General features: G+C 43.3%; 1 protein-coding gene across 3 annotated transcripts in view; it reads right to left on the bottom strand.

The window, feature by feature from the left end:
• The window catches only part of LOC134355083 (guanine nucleotide exchange factor VAV3), a 398893-nt gene that overhangs the window by 187562 nt on the left and 188093 nt on the right, over positions 1 to 23238 (bottom strand). For all 3 annotated transcript variants that reach the window (XM_063064827.1, XM_063064829.1, XM_063064828.1), the window contains 3 exons: positions 15362 to 15448; positions 15176 to 15261; positions 11556 to 11688 (listed from right to left, as the gene is read on the bottom strand). In XM_063064827.1, coding sequence (XP_062920897.1) covers positions 11556 to 11688; positions 15176 to 15261; positions 15362 to 15448 — 306 coding nt within the window. The remainder of the gene's footprint in view (positions 1 to 11555; positions 11689 to 15175; positions 15262 to 15361; positions 15449 to 23238) is intronic.

The following is a 23238-nucleotide window of genomic DNA, read 5'->3' as shown; positions in this document are numbered from 1 at the left end:
TGGCCGGTGCGATCATGTTTGCTGTTGTGTGCTGGGGCAGCAGGCTGAGGGTAGCAGACACCAACAAAATCAACAAACTCATTCGTAAGGCCAGTGATGTTGTGGGGATGGAACTGGGCTCTCTGACGGTGGTGTCTGAAAAGAGGAGGCTGTCCAAGTTGCACGCCATCTTGGACAATGTCTCCCATCCACTACATAATGTACTGGGTGGGCACAGGAGTACATTCAGCCAGAGACTCATTCCACCGAGATGCAACACAGACCGTCATAGGAAGTCATTCCTGCCTGTCGCCATCAAACTTTACAACTCCTCCCTTGGAGGGTCAGACACCCTGAGACAATAGGCTGGTCCTGGACTTATTTCCTGGCATAATTTACATATTACTATTTAACTATTTATGGTTTTATTACTATTTATTATTTATGGTGCAACTGCAACGAAAACCAATTTCCCCCGGGATCAATAAAGTATGACTATGACTATGACTATGCCATCTTGCAGGCATTCAATAAATTCACTGTCTTGAGATCCACTAGCAATCTGATTTTCCCAATCGACCTGAATGTTTAAAATTTCCCATGACTATCATTATATTGCCCTTTTGACATGCCTTTTCTATTTGCTGTTGTAACCTGTAGTCCATTTGCCAGCTATGGTTTGATGGCCTGTATATAACTGCCATCAGGTTCCTCTCTTCTCTCATACCACTGCAATTTCCCTTACCCCACTGAAATACTGTTACATCAGACTTTACTCTCTCCCTATCAAATTTCCAGTTGAACTCAATCATATTGGTTCTGAAGGGTTCTTTTACCTTAAACTCCCTAATCGCCTCCTGTACATTACATAACACCCAATCCAGTATAGCTGATCCCCTAGTAGGCTCAACAACAAACTGCTCTAAAAAAGCTTTCCCTTTGGCATTCAACAAACTCACTCTCTTGAGATCCATTACCAACCTAGTATTCCCAATCGACCTGCATGTTAAAATCTCCCATGACTACCATAACATTGCCCTTTTGACTCGCCTTTCTTATTTCCTGTGGTTCACAGCCCAGCTACTGTTGGGAGACCTGTATATAACTGCCATCAACGTCCTTTTACCTTTGCAGTTTCTTAACTGAACACACAAGGATTTAACATCTTCCGATCCTATGTCACATCGTTCTACTGATTTGATACCATTCTTTACCAGCAGAGCCACGCCACCCCCTCTGCCTACCTTCCTCTCCCTCCAATACAATGTGTAACCTTGGGCATTCAGCTCCCAACTACAGCCGTCCTTCAGCCATGATTCAGTGATGGCCACAACATCATACCTATCAATCTGTAAAAATGCAACAAGATCATCCACCTTATTTCTGTGCTAACTGCCTGTCCACCTTCTGATTCCTTCTCCTGGCAGTTTGGGATGACTACGTCCTTGTAACTCCGATCGATGATCTCCTCACTCTCCTTATAAGCCATAGGACATCCAACAGCTGCTCTGGATCCCGAACACGGTCTTCAAGGGTCTGCAGCTAGATACACTTCACGCAGATGTAGTTCCCTGGGAGAATCTGGGTCTCTCAGGACTCCGACATCTAGCATGAAGAACATAAAGTGGCCATTTAAACTACACTAAGTACCCTTGACACAGTAAGAAATAAGGAAACTTGTCAGAAACTTCCCTGGACAACTTACCCAGAACCAACACCTCTTGCAAGCTTTGCCTCCTTTGAGCCAAAGCCTGACAGTCCCATCTCACCACTGGCCCACTCTCAACAATGGCTGCTCTGCTTGTCACTTCTGTACTTTTATTTACTTCTCTCTGCGCTGTATTTATTATCACACTCTTTCTAGATGGGAATTCTACTCTCAGTCAATATGCGGAAAGTTAATCTTGCAGCAGTCTGTCATCTCCCTTCAAATTTGTTCCTCTAAATCTCCCAGACTGTTGGGAGGTCTATAATGGATAATCCCAATTAAAATGGTCATACTTCATTAGAGACGTTCTCTAGTCTGTCCTGACTGTACACTGCTGTGACATTTTCCCTGACTAGTAATGCCACCATCCCTCTTTAATCCCTCCTCCTCTATCATGTCTAAAACAATGGAATCACAAAACATTGAGCTGCCAGTCCTGTCCCTCCTGCAAGCAAGCCTCACTAACGGCTGCTATATCATAATCCCACATGCTGATCCATGCCCTAAACTCACCCACCTTTTCTACAATACTCATTGCATCGAAATATACAAGCTCAGAATATTAGACCCACTATGGTTGAGACCTGTCGTATGTCGCTTTAACAACAACTTTCTCCACAGCCACTTCACTGTCTGTTCTGATGCTCTGGTTCCCATCCCCCTGCACACTGACAAACCTTCCCACTGGGATATTAGTCCCCCTCCAGTTCAAGTGCAAACTATCCCTTCTGTACAGATTCCACCATCCCTGGAATGGATCCAATGATCTAAAAATCTGAAGTCCTCTCTCCTACACTAAATCTTTAGCCACGTATTAAATTATATGATCTTCCTATTTCTGGCCTCACTAACACATGACATGGGTAGCAATCCTGAGATCACAACTCTGGAGGCACTGTCCTTTAACTTAGCATTTAACTCCCTGAACTCACCTTGCAGGACATTATCACAGGTCCTAATCATTTCATTGGTACAGAAGTGACCACGACCTCTGACTGTTCACCCTCCCGCTTCAGAATGCTGTGGACTCGATCTAAGACTTCCCTGACCCCAGCACCTGGGAGGCAACATACCATCTGGGAATCTTGCTCTTGTCCACAGAGCCTCCTTTCTGTACTCTAACCAATGAATCCCCTATCAGTACAGCTCTCTTCTTCTCCCTGCTTCCCTTCTGAGCCACAGAGACAGACTCAATGCCAGAGACCTGACTGGTGCGGCTTTCTGCTGCTAGATCATCACCACCTAAATCATTCCTTCCAATATAATCCAAAGCAGTATACTTATTTTTGAGAGGTATGCCCACAGGGGTACTCTGCACTGGTTGTCTACCCCCTTTCCCTATCCCGATGATCACCCTGTTACCTGTGTTCTGCACCTTGAGTGTAAAAACCTCTCTGTCTATTAACTCGTCAGCCTCCAGAATAGAACATAGAATAGGACAGCACAGTACAGGCCCTTCGGCCCACAATATTGTGCCAACCCTCAAACCCTGCCTCCCATATAAGCCCCCACCTTAAATTCCTCCATGTACCTGTCTAGTAGTCACTTAAACTTCACTAGTGTATCTGCCTCCACCACTGACTCAGGCAGTGCATTCCACGCACCAACCACTCTCTGAGTAAAAAACCTTCCTCTAATATCCCCCATGAACTTCCCACCCCTTACCTTAAAGCCACGTCCTCTTGTATTGAGCAGTGGTGCCCTGGGGAAGAGGTGCTGGCTCTCCACTCTATCTATTCCTCTTATTATCTTGTACACCTCTATCATGTCACCTCTCATCCTCCTTCTCTCCAAAGAGTAAATCCCTAGCTCCCTTAATCTCTGATCATAATGCATACTTTCTAAACCAGGCAGCATCCTGGTAAATCTCCTCTGAATCCTTTCCAATGCTTCCACATCCTTCCTATAGTGAGGTGGCAGAAATGGACACAGTACTCCAAGTGTGGCCTAACCAGAGTTTTATAGAGCTGCATCATTACATCGCGATTCTTAAACTCTATCCCTCGACTTATGAAAGCTAACACCCCATAAGCTTTCTTAACTACCCTATCCACTTGTGAGGCAACTTTCAGGGATCTGTGGACATGTACCCCCCAGATCCCTCTGCTCCTCCACACTACCAAGTATCCTGCCATTTACTTTGTACTCTGCTTTGGAGTTTGTCCTTCCAAAGTGTACCACCTCACACTTCTCCGGGTTGAACTCCATCTGCCACTTCTCAGCCCACTTCTGCATCCTATCAATGTCTCTCTGCAAACTTTGACAATCCTCTACACTATCTATCTAACTTTGTGTCATCTGCAAACTCGCCAACCCACCCTTCTACCCCCACATCCAGGTCGTTAATAAAAATCACGAAAAGTAGAGGTCCCAGAATAGATCCTTGTGGGACACCACTAGTCACAATCCTCCAATCTGAATGTACTCACTCCACCACCACCCTCTGCCTTTTGCAGGCAAGCTAATTCTGAATCCATCTGGCCAAACTTCCCTGGATCCCATGCCTTCTGACTTTCTGAAAAAGCCTACCATGTGGAACCTTGTCAAATGCCTTACTAAAATCCATATAGATCACATCCACTGCACTAACCTCATCTATATGCCTGGTCACCTCCTCAAAGAACTCTATCAGGCTTGTTAGACACAATCTGCCCTTCACAAAGCCATGCTGACTGTCCCTGATCAGACTATGATTCTCTAAATGCCCATAGATCCTATCTCTAAGAATCTTTCCCAACAGCTTTCCCAACACAGACGTAAAGCTCACTGGTCTATAATTACCCGGACTATCCCTACTACCTTTTTTGAACAAGGGGACTAACATTCGCCTCCCTCCAATCCTCCGGTGCCATTTCCGTGGACAACGAGGACATAAAGATCCTAGCCAGAGGATCAGCAATCTCTTCCCTTGCCTTGTGGAGCAGGCGGAGGAATATACCGTCAGACCCCGGGGACTTATCCGTCCTAATGTATTTTAACAACTCCAACACCTCCACTCCCTTAATATCAACATGCTCCAGAACATCAACCTCACTCATATTGTCCTCACCATCATCAAGTTCCCTCTCATTGCTGAATACCGAAGAGAAGTATTCATTGAGGACCTCACTCACTTCCACAGCCTCCAGGCACATCTTCCCACCTTTATCTCTAATCGGTCCTACCTTCACTCTTGTCATCCTTTTTTTCTTCACATAATTGAAGAATGCTTTGGGGTTTTCCTTTACCCTACTCGCCAAGGCCTTCTCATGCCCCCTTCTTGCTCTTCTCAGCCCCTTCTTAAGCTCCTATCTTGCTTCCCTATATTCCTCAATAGACCAATCTGATCCTTGCTTCCTAAACCTCATGTATGCTGCCTTCTTCCACCTGACTAGATTTTCCACCTCAGTTGTCACCCATGGTTCCTTCATCCGACCATTCTTTATCTTCCTCACCGGGACGAATTTATCCCTAACATCCTGCAAGAGATCTCTAAACATCGACCACATGTCCATAGTACATTTCCCTGCAAAAACATCATCCCAATTCACACCCGCAAGTTCTAGCCTTATAGCCTCATAATTTGCCTTTCCCCAATTAAAAATTTTCGTGTCCTCTTTGATTCTGTCCTTTACCATGATAATTATAAAGGCCAGGGAGCGGTGGTCACTGTCCCCCAGATGCTCACCCACTGAGAGATCTGTGACCTGACCCGGTTCATTACCTAGTACTAGATCTAGTATGGCATTCCCCCTGGTCGGCCTGTCCACATACTGTGACAGGAATCCATCCTGGACACACTTAACAAATTCTGCCCCATCTAAACCCTTGGAACTAATCAGGTGCCAATCAATATCAGGGAAGTTAAAGTCACCCATGTTAACAACCCTGTTATTTTTGCACCTTTCCAAAATCTGCCTCCCAATCTGCTCCTCTGTATCTCTGCTGCTACCAGGGGGCCTATAAAATACCCCCAGTAGAGTAACTGCTCCCTTACTGTTCCTGACTTCCACCCATATTGACTCAAAACAGGATCCTGCTACATTACCCACCCTTTCTGTAGCTGTAATAGTATCCCTGACCAGCAATGCCACCGCTCCTCCCCTTTTTCCGCCCTCTCAATCCCTTTTAAAGCACTGAAATCCAGGAATATTGAGAATCCATTCCTGCTCTGGTGCCAGCCAAGTCTCTGTAATGGCCACTACATCATAATTCCATGTATGTATCCAAGCTCTCAGTTCATCACCTTTGTTCCTGATGCTTCTTGCATTGAGGTACACACATTTCAGCCCTTCTACCTTACTGTCTTTACACCGTTTATTCTGCTTCTCTGTCCTCAAAGCCTCTCTGTATGTTAGATCTGGCTTTACTCCATGCACTCCTTTCACTGCTCTATCGCTCTGGGTCCCATCCCCCTCGTAAATTAGTTTAAACCCTCCCGAACCATGCTAGCAAACCTACCTGCAAGGATATTGCTCCCCCTCGAGTTCAGGTGCAACCCATCCAATCTGTACAGGTCCCACCTTCCCCAGAAGAGATCCCAATGATCTAAAAATCTAAAACTCTGCTCCCTGCACCAACTCCTCAGCCATGCATTCAACTGCCATCTCCTCCAATTCTTACCATCTCTGTCACATAGCAGTGGCAGCAATCCTGAGAACGTCATCTTTGAGGTCCTGTTCTTCAGCCTTCTGCCTAGTTCCCGAAACTCACACTTCAGGACCTCATCCCTCTTCCTGCCTATGTCGTTTGTCCCAACATGTATCACGATTTCTGGTTGCTTTCCCTCTCGTACCAGGATGTCGTGCACCCAGTCAGAGACATCCCGGACCCTGGCACCCGGGAGGCAACAAACCATGCGGGTGTCCTTCTCACGTCCACAAAATCTCCTGTCTGCTCCCCTAACTATAGAGTCTCCAATGACAACAGCTCCCCTCTTCTCCGTCCCACCCTTCTGCACCACCGGGTCAGACTCAGTGCCGGAGGCCCTGCCACTGTGACTCACACCTGGTCGGTCGTCCCCGCCAACAGTATCCAGGACGGTAAACTTATTATTCAGGGGAATGGCTACAGGGGTGCTCTGCACTACCTGTCTACTCATCTTCGCTTTTCCCCCTCTGACGGTCACCCAACGACCTGCTTCTGACAGCCTGGGTGTGACTACCTCCCTGTAGCTTTCATCTATGACTGCCTCATTCTCCCTTATGAGTTGAAGGTCATCCAGCTGCTGCTCTCGATTCCTTACATGGTCTTCCAGATCACCCAGCCGTGTGCACTTCTGGCAGATGTGATTCTGCGTGAGAGGGTTGTTCCCCCAAGACTGCCACATCTCACATGAGAGGCACATCACCGTCTCAGGAGACATTGTAAAGACTAACTGCGAGCTAGCTTGTCCTCCGCCTCTTCTCGTCGAAGCCTCTCGAGTCAAAGCCTCCAAGTTCCACTCCTTCACTGGCCCACTCACTCACTGGATCAGGAGTTCATTCAGTTTCATCTCCAACTCCTTAACACAATCTGTTAGAAGCTGCAGCTGGATGCATTTCTTGCAGATGTAGTCATCATGGACACTGGAGAACTCTCTGCCTTCTGACATCCGGCAAGAGGAGCATTCCAGTATCCTGTCTGATATCCCAAGTGCTCTAAATTTGTAATAAGTTTGAATAAATAATTGCAAAGAATTCTACTTGTGGGCTACGCCTCTCCTTGCCGAAACTCGATGAGCCAAGGCCTGTACTCCCCACTCTAACATTGGCTCACTCATACAATGGCCACTCCAGCAATGGTTGCTCCACGTAAACACAAGTTCATTTTATTGGTCCTTTCCAAGTGCCTATTTATGCACAATCCAATGTCTCCTCAGGAACTGTGGCACTTGAAGCTACCACTTCCTCTGGCATTTACTGCCAGTACCTTTCTGTTGGGAACTCTTTTGAACTCTTTATTCTTTCCATAGACCATAAGACTAGAAGATAGAGGATTGCATCTGGCATTTCATCATGGCTGACCCAATTGCCCTCTCCTGTCTTCTCCCTGTATCCCTTCATACCCTGACCAATCAAGAATCTATCAATCTCTGCCTTCAATATACATAAAGTCTTGGCCTCCACAACTGCCTGTGGCAAAGAACTCCACATATTAACTACTCTCTGACTAATGAAATTTCTCGTCATCTCCATTCTAAAAGGCTGTGTCGTCTGGTCCTAGATTGTCTCACCACAGAAAACATCCTCTCCACATCTACTCTGTCAAAGCTTTTCACCATTTAATAGGTTTCAATGAGGTCACCCTTTGTTCTTCTGAATTCCAGCAAATACAGGCCCAGAGTCATCAAATGCTTTTCTTATGACAAGCCAGTCAATCCTGGAATCATTTTTGTGAACCTCCTTTGAACCCTCTCCAGTTTCAGCATGTCCTTTCTAAGATAAGGGGCCCAAAACTGCTCACAATACTCCAAGTGAGGTGTCACCAGAGCTCAAAAAAGTCTCAACTTTACATCATTGCTTTTATATTCTAGTCCTCATGGAATGAATGCTAACATCACATTTGCCTTCCCCACCACTGACTCATCCTGCAAATTAACCTTTCAGGAATCCTGCACAAGGATTCCCTAGTCCCTTTGCACTTCAGTTTTTGTATCTTCTCTCCATTTAGAAAATAGTCAACCCTTTCATTTCTTCTACCAATGTGCATGACCATAAACTTCCACTTTATTCCATCTGCCATTTCTTTGCCCATTTACCCAATATAAGTCCTTCCGTAGCCTCTCTACTTCTTCAAAACTCCCTGCCTCTCCAACTATCTTCATATCATCAGCAAACTTTGTAACAAAGCCATAAATTTCTTCATCCAAATCACTGACATGCAACATGAAGTATCGGTCCCAACATGGACCCCAGTGAGATGCCACAGAAATGGCTCCCTTTATTCCCATTCTGTGCCTCCTGCAAATCAGCCACTGTTTTATCCATGCTAGAATCTTTCCTGTAATACCATGGGCTCGTAGCTTGTTAAGCAGCCTCATGTGTGGCACCTTGACAAAGGCCTTCTGAAAATCCAAGTACACAACATCAACTTTCACTATAAACCTATGCCCTCTATCTTTACTCTCCTCTACCCCAGAAAAAAGACTGTGACATTCTAGCGTAACTATGCTCTTCATGATCATTTGAACCTTTATTAGCTCCACCCTCCCACCCCAACCTCCTTTGTTGCAGGGAAACAGTCCCAGCCTATACCAGTCTCTCCAATGCAGGTGCAAGGAATTTATTTGTGATTTCTTTTCTGCGCACTCTCTAGATTAATTATATCTACGTGTATGATGAACCAGAACTGCACACAACACTCTAAGTGTGATATCATCAATGCCCTGTTCCTAGGATGACTCTTTCAAATTTATTTACATCTTTCCTGTAGTTAGGTGACCAGACTGCAGACAATACTCCAAATTAGGCCTCACCAACGTCTTCTACAACTTCAACATAACATCCCATCTCCTGCTCTCAATACATTGATTTATGAAGGCCAATGTGCCAAAAACTTTCTTTACGACCCTATCTACCCATGATGCCACTTTCAATGAATTATGAACCTGCATTTCCAGATCCCTTTGTTCTATCAAACTCCTCACTGTCCTACCATTTACTGTGTAAGATCTACCCTAGCTGGTCCTACCGAAGTGCAACACCTCACACTTGTCTGCGTTGAATTCTATCTGCTACTTTTCAGCCCATTTTTCCAGCTGGTCCAGATCCTGTGCAAGCCATGATAGCCTTCCTCACTGTCCACTATACCCCGATCTTGGTGTCAAGGTCATGCGTTAAGGGTGAAAGGTGAAATGTTTAATGTAACATGAGGGAGTACTTCTTCTCTCAGAGGGAGATGAGTGTGTGGAATGAGTTACCACCACAAGTAGTGGATACAGAGTTGATTTCACCATTCAAGAGAAATTTGGATAGGTACATGGAAGACAATAGTCTGGGTGCAAGTCGAATGGGATGAGGCAGATTAATAGACTACAAAGGCCAAAGGGCCTGTTTCTGTACTGTAGTGTTCTATAATTCTATAGCAAAAATTGGTGGAAATTTAGAGTATTAGGAAGCTTTTTAAAAACCAACAGAAGGTAACTAAAAATCCATAAAGGGAGAAAAGATGAAATATGGAATAAACGTGTAGACTATTTTCTAAACAGAGAAAAAAATCAAAAATCAGAGGTGCAAATGGATTTGGTTGTCCTTGGGCAGGATTTCCTAAAGATTAACTTGCAAGTTTGGTCACTGGTAAGGATGGCAAATGCAATGTTATCATTCAATTTGAGAGGACTAGAATATAAGAGCAAGGATGTAATGCTGGGGTTTTCAGGCATTGGTCAGACTGTACTTGGAGTATTGTGAGCAGTTTTGGGCCCCTTATCTAAGAAAAGATGTGCTGGCATTAGGGAAGATCCAGAAGAGGTACACGAGAATGATTCAGAGAATGAAAGAGTTAATGTCTGAGGAGCATTTGATGACTCTGGGCTCATACTCACTGGAGTTTAGAAGAATGGGTGGTGGGGTTCTTACTGAAACCTATCGAGTATTGAAAGTACTTGAAAGTATTGAAATATCCGGACCTGCCTCTCGGTTTTTTTGCACTACCTTACTTCCCATTTTTCTATTTTCTATTTATGATTTATAATTTAAATTTTTAATATTTACTAAGTTTAGCTATTTTTATTATTTTAATATTTAATATTTGTAATCCAGAGAGTGTGAAGCGCAGAATCAAATATCACTGTGATCATTGTACGTTCTAGTACCAATTGTTTGGCGACAATAAAGTATAAAATATAAAGTCCTCAACTGAGTGGATGTGGAGAGGATGCCTCCAATAGTGGAGAGAGTCCAGAACCAGAGGGCACAGCCTCCGAATAGAGGAGCGTCCATTTAGATGAAGAGGAATTTCTTTAGCCTAAGGGTGGTGAATCTCTAAAATTCATTAAGGAGGCCAAGTCATTAAGTATATTTAAAGCAGAGGTTGATAGATACTTGATTAGTCAAGGCATCAAAGGTTATGGGGAGAAGGCAGGAGAATGGGGTTGAGAGGGATAATAAATCAGCCACAATGGTGGGGCAGACTCAATCGCTCAAATTGCCTAATTCTGCTCCTTTGTCTTATGGTCCTGTGGTCTTTTGATTTGGATGAGGAACTCTGCAGATAACACACATGCTGGTGGTGTTGTAGAGAGTGTAGAAGCTTGTTACAGATTACAATGGGACATTGATAGGATGCAGAGCTGGGCTGAGAAATGGGGAAGAAAGCATATGGTGTGCTGACCTTCATTTCTCATGGAATTACTGTGAGGTAATGTTGCAGCACTAGAAAACTCTGGTTAGACTACTCTTGGGAGTATTGTGTTCAGTTCTTTTCACTTCGTTGTAGGAAGGACGTGGAAGCGTTAGAGAGGACACAGAGGAGATTTACCAGGATGCTGCCTGGCTTAGAGAGCATGTCTTATGGGAATGGTTGCCAGGGCTTTTTGCTTTGAAGGAGGTTGAAAGGTGACTTGATAGAGGTGTACAAAATAATTAGAGGCATCGTTAGAGGAGAGCCGATGCCTTTTTCTCAGGTCACAAATGGCTAATATGAAACAACATCACTTTAAGGTGATTGCTGGAAAGTATAGGGGATATATCAAAAGTAGGGTATATTTAACAGTGGTAGCTGTGTGAAACATGCTGCCAGGGGTGTTGGTAGAAGTAGATGCATTAGGAACATTTGAGAGACCTTTAGATAGGCACATGGATGAAATGGACAATTGAGGACTACGTAGGAGGGGGTAATTAGTGAAGAAAGTAGAGTGCGGTTCCTGGCAAAGAGAGTTGATAACACGGAGCACCAGTAATTCACATACCTTCTTGTTTTCCTTATCTGTGGTTGGATTGTTGGTGATCTTGTAGCTGCACAGGTCGATAATTTCCTTCATTTCATAGATGTCTCCTCGCCTCTTACACACAATCACTGCTTTGTCGAACAGAAAGGCGTAACTGAACCAAGAGAGAATATGTGTCAGCAACGGAAATAGACAGCTCCATACAAGAGCACTGACTTGTTCCATCACACTTTAGCTCCCCTCAGGCACTGTAGGACACTCTCTATAAGGGGAGAGGCTACTTGGAATGTGAGTTATACCCTAAGGGTGTGAGCTGCATGTTTCTCCAGAGTGTGGAGGACAGAGGAGGTAACAAGAGGACTGATGTCTCATTGTATCAGGATAGGGTGGAGCACTACATTGGTAGATCCCTGAGATCACTGCTGTTCACTGTGACATCACAGTACACTGGCAAATTGTGGAGACCACTGCTGTTCACAGTGACACCCTGGTGCATTGGCAATCACCGAGATCACTGCTGTTCACAGTGACATCACGGTGCACTGGCAATCACCGAGATCACTGCTGTTCACAGTGACATCACGGTGCACTGGCAATCACTGAAATCACTGCTGTTCACAGTGACATCATGGTACACTGGCAAATCATGGTACCACTGCTGTTCACAGTGATATCACAGTACACTGGCAAATTGTGGAGACCACTGCTGTTCACAGTGACACCCTGGTGCACTGGCAATCACCGAGGTCACTGCTGTTCACAGTGACATCACGGTGCACTGGCAATCACCGAGATCACTGCTGTTCACAGTGACATCACGGTGCACTGGCAATCACCGAGATCACTGCTGTTCACAGTGACATCACGGTGCACTGGCAATCACTGAGATCACTGCTGTTCACAGTGACATCATGGTACACTGGCAAATCATGGTACCACTGCTGTTCACAGTGATATCACAGTACACTGGCAAATTGTGGAGACCACTGCTGTTCACAGTGACACCCTGGTGCACTGGCAATCACCGAGATCACTGCTGTTCACAGTGACATCCTGGTGCACTGGCAATCACCGAGATCTTTCTTTTTAAATCTTTTTATTAAATAAGTATACAAAAAGGTAAGCCATATAGACACTAATACACTGTTAGAATATAATAAAATTACAGAAGATATTAATACAAAAAAAATACTACAAACAATGTAATTTAAACATAACATACCAAGGTAACATAATAGTATACTAATTTTATATATATATCAATAGAGAAAAGGAAACCCCCCCCCCAAAAAAAAATCGTGCAACTAACTAAAAGCAAAGCAAAGCAATGGGCTAACTTGAAACCAAACAGAGTTAAACTTAAAATCACGTCCTCAATCCCGACCTCCATTAAAAACAGTGAAAAAAACAAGAAGGGTATATATTACATTAAATGAAAATATTGAATAAAAGATCTCCAAGTCTGTTCAAATTTAAATGAGGAGTCATAAAGATTGCTTCTAATTTTCTCCAGATTCAAGCATAATATCGTCTGAGAAAACCAAAAAAAGGTAGTTGGAGCATTAAGCTCTTTCCAATGTTGTAAGATACATCTTTTCGCCATTAAAGTAAGAAATGCAATCATTCTACGGGCTGAAGGGGAGAGATTACTGGAAATTTTAGGTAGTCCAAAGGTAGCAGTAATAGGGTAAGGAGAGATATCTATATTCAATACCTTGGAGATAATATTAAAAATGTCTCTCCAAAAAGTTTCCAAAGTAGGGCAAGACCAAAACATATGAGTTAAAGAGGCTATCTGCCCTGGACATCTATCACAAAAAGGATTAATATGAGAATAAAAGCGCGCTAACTTATCTTTGGACATATGTGCTCTATGAACAACTTTAAATTGAATTAGGGAATGTTTAGCACAGATAGAGGAAGTATTGACTAATTGTAAAATCTGCCCCCAGTCATCCACGGAAATGGTAAACCCCAATTCCTGTTCCCAATCTACCCTAATCTTATCAAATGGAGCTTTCCTAAGTTTCATAATAATATTATAAATCATAGCCGATGCACCTTTCTGACATGGATTAAGGTTGATTATAGTATCTAAAATGTATGTAGGAGGAAGCATTGGAAAGGAAGAAAGTATAGTACTTAGGAAATTTCTAACTTGTAGATATCTAAAAAAATGTATTCTTGATAAGTTATATTTATTAGATAATTGTTCAAAAGACATAAGGGAACCATCTAAAAATAAATCCAAAAACCGTGAAATACCCTTAGTCTTCCAAGTTTGAAAAGCACGATCCGTAAAAGAGGGAGGAAAAAATATGTTACCTAAAATAGGAATCGCTAACCCAAATTGATTAAGATCAAAAAATTTTCTGAATTGAAACCAAATACGCAAGGTATATTTAACTATCGGGTTAGACACCTGTTTAAGGCGTTTCCAATCAAAAGGAAGAGAGGAACCTAAAATAGAGCCAAGTGTAAAACCCTGAACAGATTGTAATTCCAATACTACCCATTTAGGAATGGATAGTATATCCTGGTCCAGTAACCAGAATTTCATATGTCGAATATTAATTGCCCAATAATAAAATCTAAAGTTAGGTAATGCTAAGCCTCCATCTCTCTTAGCTTTCTGTAAATGTATTTTACCCAGTCTCGGGTTTTTATTCTGCCAAATAAATGAAGAAATTTTAGAGTCAACTTTGTCAAAAAAAGATTTTGGAACAAAGATTGGTAATGCCTGAAATATATATATAAATTTTGGCAAAAAAAACATCTTAACTGCATTAATATGACCAATCAAAGTTAAATATAAAGGAAACCATTTAGATGAAAGTTGAGTAATATGGTCTATTAATGGTAAAAAGTTAGTCTTAAATAAATCTTTGTATTTACAAGTAATTTTAATCCCAAGATATGAAAAATAATTATTAATCAATTTAAATGGAAATTTATAATAAAAGGGAAGTTGTTTATTAATCAGAAAGAGTTCACTCTTACTAAGATTTAATTTATAACCTGAAAAAAGACCAAATTGTGCTAATAACTCTAAAACAGCCGGGATGGATTTTTGAGGATTAGAAATATATAAAAGTAAATCATCAGCATAGAGTGATAATTTATGGGACTTTAAACCCCGAGTTATCCCAGTAATATTTGGAGATTCTCGAAAGGCAATTGCAAGAGGTTCTAATGCAATAGCAATCACCGAGATCACTGCTGTTCACAGTGACATCATAGTATACTGGCAACCACTGAGATCACTGCCATTAACAGTGACATCATGGTACACTGGCTAATTGTGGAGACCACTGATGTTCACAGTGACATTATGGTGTACTGGCAATCACCGAGATCAATGCTGTTCACAGTGACATCAGGGACCCCCCCCCCCCCCAAACATTGGCTATCACTTGTTATTCCTTGCATCAGTGAACAGGCAGGACAGGACAACAGGAGATTTAGGGAGCGACAGAGATGGAAGTGAGCTGCTATTCCAGGAAATTTGATACAGCTGTTGTATGCACAGTCATAGTCACAGTGTGTGTGCATTTAGAGGCTAGCAACATTAACAGTTGTGTTATCAGCCACATTGTAACTGTGATCAGCTCTCTCCTCAACAGTGGGACCTTGTCACTCACCGGTCCTGTCGTCCTCGTTTATCCAGGGTGAGTATGCGCAGCTCTCCATCTACCTTGGGCCGTCCATAGGACGCCAGCGGCTGATTCTGTAACACAGATATTGTCACTCAATCACAGCTTAGAGAAGCAAAGGCAGCAGAACGTGGTGGGGAGGTGGGTCAAGGGTTCTGACCCTCACTCACTCACCAGGTTATCTATGCAGTGCTGAAATTGGGTGATCTCTCGAAGGGTCTCACTGTCACGCTTTACCTCATTCACGTATTGAGCCAAGTCCTGGAAACAGAGAAAAGAATGAGGTGAATTCAACAAAGGCAGTGAAATCCCCCAGAAAATAAATATAGGCAATGGTGTCCAAGTCTGCAGTGTGCTATTGCCCATGGCCCCAATGTGTTATAATCTGACATTATCACCTGTAGCCCATATCTGGAGCGCCTCACCACTTCTAAACCTTGTCTGTACTGTATTGATTATGTCTGTTGTGCATTAATACCCGTATTAATGATGTCCAACACTCCCTAAAATTGGTTACAGAAGCAGATAGTAAGTACAGCAAGCTTGCCTTCATCGGTTCAGTCAAAGTGATGTTGCAGCTGTGTAGAACTTTGGTCAGGCCACATTTGGACAATTTTCTGCAGTTCTGGTCACTGCAATACAGGAAGAATATAGATGCTTCGAGAGGGTGGAGAAAAGGTTCACCGGGATATTACAATTAATATGATGGGGTGATACTTTAGGCCTCCAAATAGTCAGTGGGACAGAGTGAAATGGATATGTTAATGGATGAAGGAAAGATATAAAAGCAAATAGATAGTTCAGTTGGAGCCGTTAATTTCCCCAGTACTGTCCATAACTCCCTCAGTGCCAGAGGAATAGATGTAGCAGAATGTGTTAGCTCCACCCAGCAGGTCTTTTTGACACAGTATTTAGATAGCTCAACCGGGCAAGAGGTCAAACTAAACTGGTATCAGAAATAATCCTGGCAAGGTGATTGGAGTTTCAGTGGGAGTGCAGTTTTGGAACAGTGATCATGGGGGCTTAAGTTTTCATATAGCCATAGATTCTGACGGCCCAATCAGCGGTAGCAGCAGGCCACAATGATGAAGTTTCCCACAGGTCGTCAACGCCTGTTTGAAAGAGACAAAGGGATGAGCGGGATGGTGATTGTTGGGAGTAGGCCAGTGGTGAGGTAGGAGTGTCAGGCTTTGACTCAAAGGAAGCTTCGGCTCAGAAGAGACATTGACTCTGGGTAAGATTTTGTTAAGGTTCCTCCTTTTTTTCTCTCTTACTGTACCTAGTGTAGTAAATAGCTGTTGTGTGTTCTTCATGTTGGATGTTGGAGTCCTGGGAGACCCAGAGTCTTCCAGGGAACTACATCTGTGTGAAATGCATCTGGCTGTAGCTTTTCAAAAACCGTCTTAGGGTTCTGGAGCAGTAGCTAGATGACCTTCAACTTGGATGGGAGAGTGAGGAGATAATCGATCAGAGTTTCAGGGAAGCAGTCATCCCTAAGTTGCAGGAGAGAGTAGCTGGGTGACTGTCAGGAGAAACGGAGATGTGAATAGACAGTTAGAGCAGAGCTCCCCTGTGTCCATTCCCCTCAATAATAAGTACACTGCTTTGGATACTGTTGTGGAGGATGACCGCCCAGGGAAACACCACTGAGACCGCGTTACGGGCACTGAACATAGGTCTTTGGTGCAGAAGGGGAAACAGGGGGAAGAGGGGAGCAGTAGTGATAGGGGACTCAATTGTCAGAGGAACAGACAGAAGAATCTGTGGACTTGAACAGGACACCTGGATGGTATGTTGCCTCCCAGGTGCCAGGATCAGGTATGTCTCGGATTGCGTCCACAACATTTTGGAGAGGGAGGGTGAGCTGCCAAATGTCTTGGTACATATTAATTCCAATGGTATAGGGAAAAAAGCAAAGAGGTCATGAAAAGAGAATTTAGAGAGCTAGGCAGAAAGCTGAGAAGCAGGAGGTTCCAGGTAGTAATTTCTGGATTGCTGTCTGTGCCCCACCTGACTGAGAAACAGGATGAGAAGCTGAGAAGCTGGTGCAGGGGGCAGGGCTTTAGGTTCCTGGATCATTGGGATCTCCTCTGGGGGGATATGACCCGTTCAAAAGTGACCCATTGCACCTGAACCCAAGGGGAACCAATATTCCTGTGGACAGGTTTGTCAAAGTTGTTGGGGAGGGTTTAAACTAATTTGGCAGGGGTTGTTAACTGGAGTGAAGTCACTCAGCAGAAGATGGATGGTAAAAAAAAAGCAGAGATAGCGTGCAGTCAGACTGTTAGGGAAGGCAGGCAGATGATGGGACATAATTGGCATCAAATCAGTAGAAAGATATGGCAGCGCATCAGAAGATCATAAGACCATAAGACAAAGGAGCAGAAGTAGGCCATTCGGCCCATCGAGTCTGATCCGCCATTTTATCATGAGCTGATCCATTTTCTCCTATTTAGTCCCACTCCTCACCATAACTTTTGATGCCCTGGCTACTCAGATACCTATCAATCTCTGCCTTCAATACACCCAATGACTTGGCCTTCACTGCTGCCTGTGGCAACAAATTTCACAGATTCACCACCCTCTGACTAAAACAATTTCTTCACATTTCTGTTCTGAAAGGGCGCCCTTCAATCCTTAAGTCATGCCCTCTCGTACTAGACTCCCCCATCATGGGAAACAACTTTGCCACATCCACTCTGTCCATGCCTTTTAACATTCGAAATGTTTCTATGAGGTCTCCCCTCATTCTTCTAAACTCCAAGGAATACAGTCCAAGAGCAGACAAACGTTCCTCATATGTTAACCCTCTCATTCCCGGAATCATTCTAGTGAATCTTCTCTGTACCCTCTCCAATGTCAGCACATCCTTTCTTAAATAAGGAGACCAAAACTGCCCACAGTACTCCAAGTGAGGTCCCACCAGCGCCTTATAGAGCCTCAACATCACATCCCTGCTCCTATACTCTATTCCTCTAGAAATGAATGCCAACATTGCATTCGCCTTCTTCATTACTGACTCAACCTGGAGGTTAACTTTAAGGGTATCCTGTACGAGGAATCCCAAGTCCCATTGCATCTCAGAACTTTGAATTCTTTCCCCATTTAAATAATAGTCTGCCCGTTTATTTTTTCTGCCAAAGTGCATAACCATACACTTTCCAACATTGTACTTCATTTGCCACTTCTTTGTCCATTCTTCTAATCTATCCAAGTCTCTCTGCAGACTCTCCGTTTCCTCAGCACTACCGGCCCCTCCACCTATCTTTGTATCGTCAGCAAACTTAGCCACAAAGCCATCTATTCCATAATCTAAATCGTTGATGTACAATGTAAAAAGAAGTGGCCCCAACACTGATCCCTGCGGAACACCACTGGTAACCGGTAGCCAACCAGAACGCTCTATCCACGTATGTAACTTTCCCGTAATTCCATGGGCTCTTATCTTGTTAAGTAGCCTCATGTGTGGCATCTTGTCAAAGGCCTTCTGAAAATCCAAATATACAACATCCACTGCATCTCCCTTGTCTAGCCTACTGGTAATTTCCTCAAAAAATTGTAATAGGTTTGTCAGGCAGGATTTTCCTTTAAGGAGTCCATGCTGAGTTCTGCCTATCTTGTCATATGCCTCCAGGTACTCTGTAACCTCATCCTTGACAATCGACTCCAACAACTTCCCACCACGGATGTCAAGCTAACAGCTCTATAATTTCCTTTTTGCTTCCTTGCCCCCTTCTTAAATAGCGGAGTGACATTTGCAATCCTCCAGTCCTCCGGAACCATGCCAGAATCTATCGACTTTTGTAAGATCATCGCTAATGCCTCCGCAATCTCCACAGCTACTTCCTTCAGAACACGAGGGTGCTTTCCATCTGGTCCAGGAGATTTATCTACCTTTAGCCTATTCAGCTTCCTGAGTACTTTCTCTGTCATAATTGTGACTGCGCACACTTCTCTTCTCTGCCACCCTTGAGTGTCCGGTATACTGCTGATGTCTTCCTCAGTGAAGACTGATGCAAAATACTCATTCAGTTCCTCTGCCATCTCCTCATCTTCCATTACAATTTCTCCAGCATCATTTTCTATCGGTCCTATATCTACTCTCACCTGTCTTTTACTCTTTATATACTTGAAAAACCTTTAAGTATCCTCTTCAATATTATTTGCTAGCTTCCTTTCATAGTTCATCTTTTCCCTCTTAATGACCTTCTTAGTTTCCTTTCGTAAGGTTTTAAAAACTTCCCAATCCTTTCTCTTCCCACTAATTTTTGCTTCCTTGTAAGCCCTCTCTTTTGCATTAACTTTGGCTTTGACTTCTCTTGTCAACCACGGTTGCCTACTTTTTCCACTCGAAAATTTCTTCTTTTTTGGAATATACCTGTCTTGCACATTCCTCATTTCTCGCATAAACTCCAGCCACTGCTGCTCTGCTGTCTTTCCCGCCAGTGTCTCTTTCCAGTCAACTTTGGCCAGTTCCTCTCTCATGCCACTGTAATTTCCTTTACTCCACTGAAATACATCAGACTTCGGCTTCTCTTTTTCTAATTTCACAGTGAACTCAATCATGTTATGATCACTGCCTCCTAAGGGTTCCTTCACCTCAATCTCTCCAAACACCTCTGGTTCATTACACAATACCCAATCCAGTACAGCCGATCCCCTAGTGGGCTCAACAACAAGCTGTTCTAAAAAGCCATCTCACAGACATTCTACAAATTCTCTCTCTTGAGATCCAGTGCTGACCTGATTTTCCCAATCTACTCGCATGTTAAAATCCCCCACAATTATCATAACACTGCCCTTCCGACAAGCCATTTCTATTTCCAGTTGTAATTTGTAGTCCACATCCCTGCAGCTGTTTGGAGGCCTATAAATAACTGCCATCAGGGTCCTTTTACCCCTATTTCAACCCATAAAGATTCTTCACCTTCCGATCCTATATCACCTCTTTCTAATGATTTAATATCATTTCTTACCAATAAAGCCACGCTTCCCCCTCTGCCTACCTTCCTATCCTTCCGATACACCGTGTATCCTTGGACGTTCAGCTCCCAGAGACATGCATCCTTTAGCCAGGTCCCAGTGATGGCCACAATATCATACCTGCCAATCTGTAGCTGTACAACAAGATCATCCACCTTATTCCTTATGCTGCGTGCATTTAAGTATAACACCTTAAGATCAGTATTTGATACTTTTTGCTTTGATTTCACTGCAACTTTATTGCACTGTAACTCATCCCAATGGCTACACATTTGCCCCATCACCTGCCTGTCTTTCCTGACATCTTTACTGCTCACTATCTTAGATTTATTTCTGTTTTCCCCTTCCTCCGCTCTATCATTCCGGTTCCCATCCCCCTGCCAAATTAGTTTAAACCCTCCCTAACAGCTCTATTAAACTTTCCCACCAGGATATTGGTCCCCTTCGGGTTTAGGTGTTGAATTCTTGTTAAGAAACTGCAAGGGTAAAAAGACCCTGAAGGCGGTTAAATACAGTACTCCCAACAGTAACTGGGATGTGGACCACAGATTACAACAGTACATAGAACAGGTGTTGTCACAAGGACAATGGGGATAGTCATGGGAAATTTCAACATGCAGGTCAATTGGAAAAATCAGGTTGGAAATAGTTCTCAAGAGAATGAGTTTGTTGAATGCCTATAAGATGGCATTTCAGAGCATTTTGTCATTGAACCTACTAGGAGATCAGCTACACTGGACTGGGTGTTATGTTATGAAACTGAGGTGATTCGGGAGCTGAAGGTAAAAGAACCCTGATGAAGCAGTGATCACAATATGATTGAGTTCAACGTGAAATTTGATAGGGAGAGAGTGAAGTCTAATGTAACAGTATTTCAGTGGAGTAAAGGAAATTACTGTGGCATGAGAGAGGAGTTGGCCAAAATAAATCGGAAGGAGATTCTGGCAGGGATGACAGCAGATTAGCAAGGGCTTGTGTTTCTGGGAAAAATGAGGAAGGTGGAGGATAGAAGGAATATTCAAATAGCAAAATAGTACAACCGTGGCTGACAAGCGAAGTCAAAGCTAATGTAAAAGAAAAAGAGAGGGCATACAACAAAGCAAAAATTAGCAGGAATATAAAGGATTGGGAAGCTTTTAAAACCCTACAGAGAGGAACTAAAAGAACCATTAGGAGGGAAAAGTTGAAACATGAAGGCAAACTGTCAAACAATATCAAAGTGGATAGAAAAAGCTTTTTCAGGTACTTAAAAAATAAAAGAGAGGTGACAGTGGTTATAGAACCGCTAGAAAATGAGTCCAAAGACAAAGAGATGGCAGATGAACTAAATGAGCATTTTGTATCAGTCTTCACTGCAGAAGACACTATCAGTGTGCCAGATGATGAAGGGTGTGAGGGAAGAGAAATGAGTATAGTTACTATTACAAGGCAGAAGGTGCTCAAAAGGCTGAATGACTTGAAGGTACATAAGTCACCCACACTAGATGAACTGCACTCCAGGATTCTGAAAGAGGTAGCGTTAAAGCTTGAGAAAGCATTAGTAATGATCTTTCCAATATCATTCGACTCTGGCATGGTGCTAGAGGACTGTAAAATTGCAAATGTCGCTCCACTCTTTAAGAAAGGAAGAAGGCAACAGAAAGGAAATTACAGACTAGTTAGCCTGACCTCTATGTGTCTGAGAAGATGTTGGGAGTTAATTGTTAAGGATGAGTTTATGGAGTACTTGCTGACACAGGACAACATAGGACAAAGTCAGCATAGTTTACTTCAGGGAAAATCTTACCTGACGAAGGGGTTGGAACTCCTGATGTTGTATATTTGGACTTTCAGAAGGCCTTTGATAAGGTGCCACACATGAGGCTGCTTATGTTAAAAGCCCATGTTATTACAAAAAGTTACTAACATGGTTAGAGCATTGGCTGATTGGTAGGAAGCAGCAAGTGGGAATAAAAGGATCCTTATCTAATTGTCTGCCAGTGACTAGAGGTGTTCTGCAGGGGTCAGTGTTGGGATCACTTCTTTTATGCTGTATATAAATGATTTAGATGATGGAATAGATGGCTTTGTTGCCAAGTTTGCAGCTGATACGAAGATTGGTCGAGGGGCAAGTAGTGTTGAGGAAACAGGTAGGCTGCAGAAGAACTTAGATAGATTAGGAGAATGGGTATGCAAGTGGCAAATGAAATACAATGTTGAAAAATGCATGGTCAAGCACATTGGTAGTAGAAATAAATGTGAAGACTATTTTCTAAATGGGGAGAAAATCCAAAAGTCTGAGATGCAAAGGGACTTGGGAGTCCTTGTGCAGAACACCCTTAAGGTTAACTTGCAGGTAGAGTCATTGGGGAGGAAGGCAAATGCAATGTTGACATTCATTTCAAGAGATCTAGAATACAAGAGCAGAGATGTGATGCTAAGGCTTTGTAAAGCACTGGTGAGGCCTCACCTTGAGTATTGTGAACAGTTTTAACATAGAATATAGAACAGTACAGCACATTACAGGCCCTTCGATCCGCAATGTTCTGCCGACCCTCAAACCCTGCATCCCATATAACCCCACCCCACCTTAAATTCCTCCATATACCTGTTTAGTAGTCTCTTAAACTTCACTAGTGTATCTGCCTCCACCACTGACTCAGGCAGTGCATTCCACGCACCAACTCTGAGTAAACTCTGAGTAAAAAACCTTCCTCTAATATCCGCCTTGAACTTCCTACCCTTTACCTTAAAGCCATGTCCTCTTGTATTGAGCAGTGGTGCCCTGGGGAAGAGGCGCTGGCTATCCACTCTATCTATTCCTCTTGTTATCTTGTACACCTCTATCATGTCTCCTCTCATCCTCCTTCTCTCCAAAGAGTAAAGCCCTAGCTCCCTTAATCTCTGATCATAATCCATACTCTCTAAACCAGGCAGCATCCTGGTAAATCTCCTCTGTACCCTTTCCAATGCTTCCGCATCCTTCCTATAGTGAGGCGACCAGAACCGGACACAATACTACAATTGTGGCCTAACCAGAGTTTTATAGAGCTGCATCATTACATCATGACTCTTAAACTCTATCCCTC

This window comes from Mobula hypostoma, chromosome 12 (assembly GCF_963921235.1).
Source record: "Mobula hypostoma chromosome 12, sMobHyp1.1, whole genome shotgun sequence".
NCBI lineage: Eukaryota > Metazoa > Chordata > Chondrichthyes > Myliobatiformes > Myliobatidae > Mobula > Mobula hypostoma.
The sequence above is the reverse complement of the archived record's forward strand: the minus strand, read 5'-3'. Positions and strand labels throughout refer to the sequence as shown.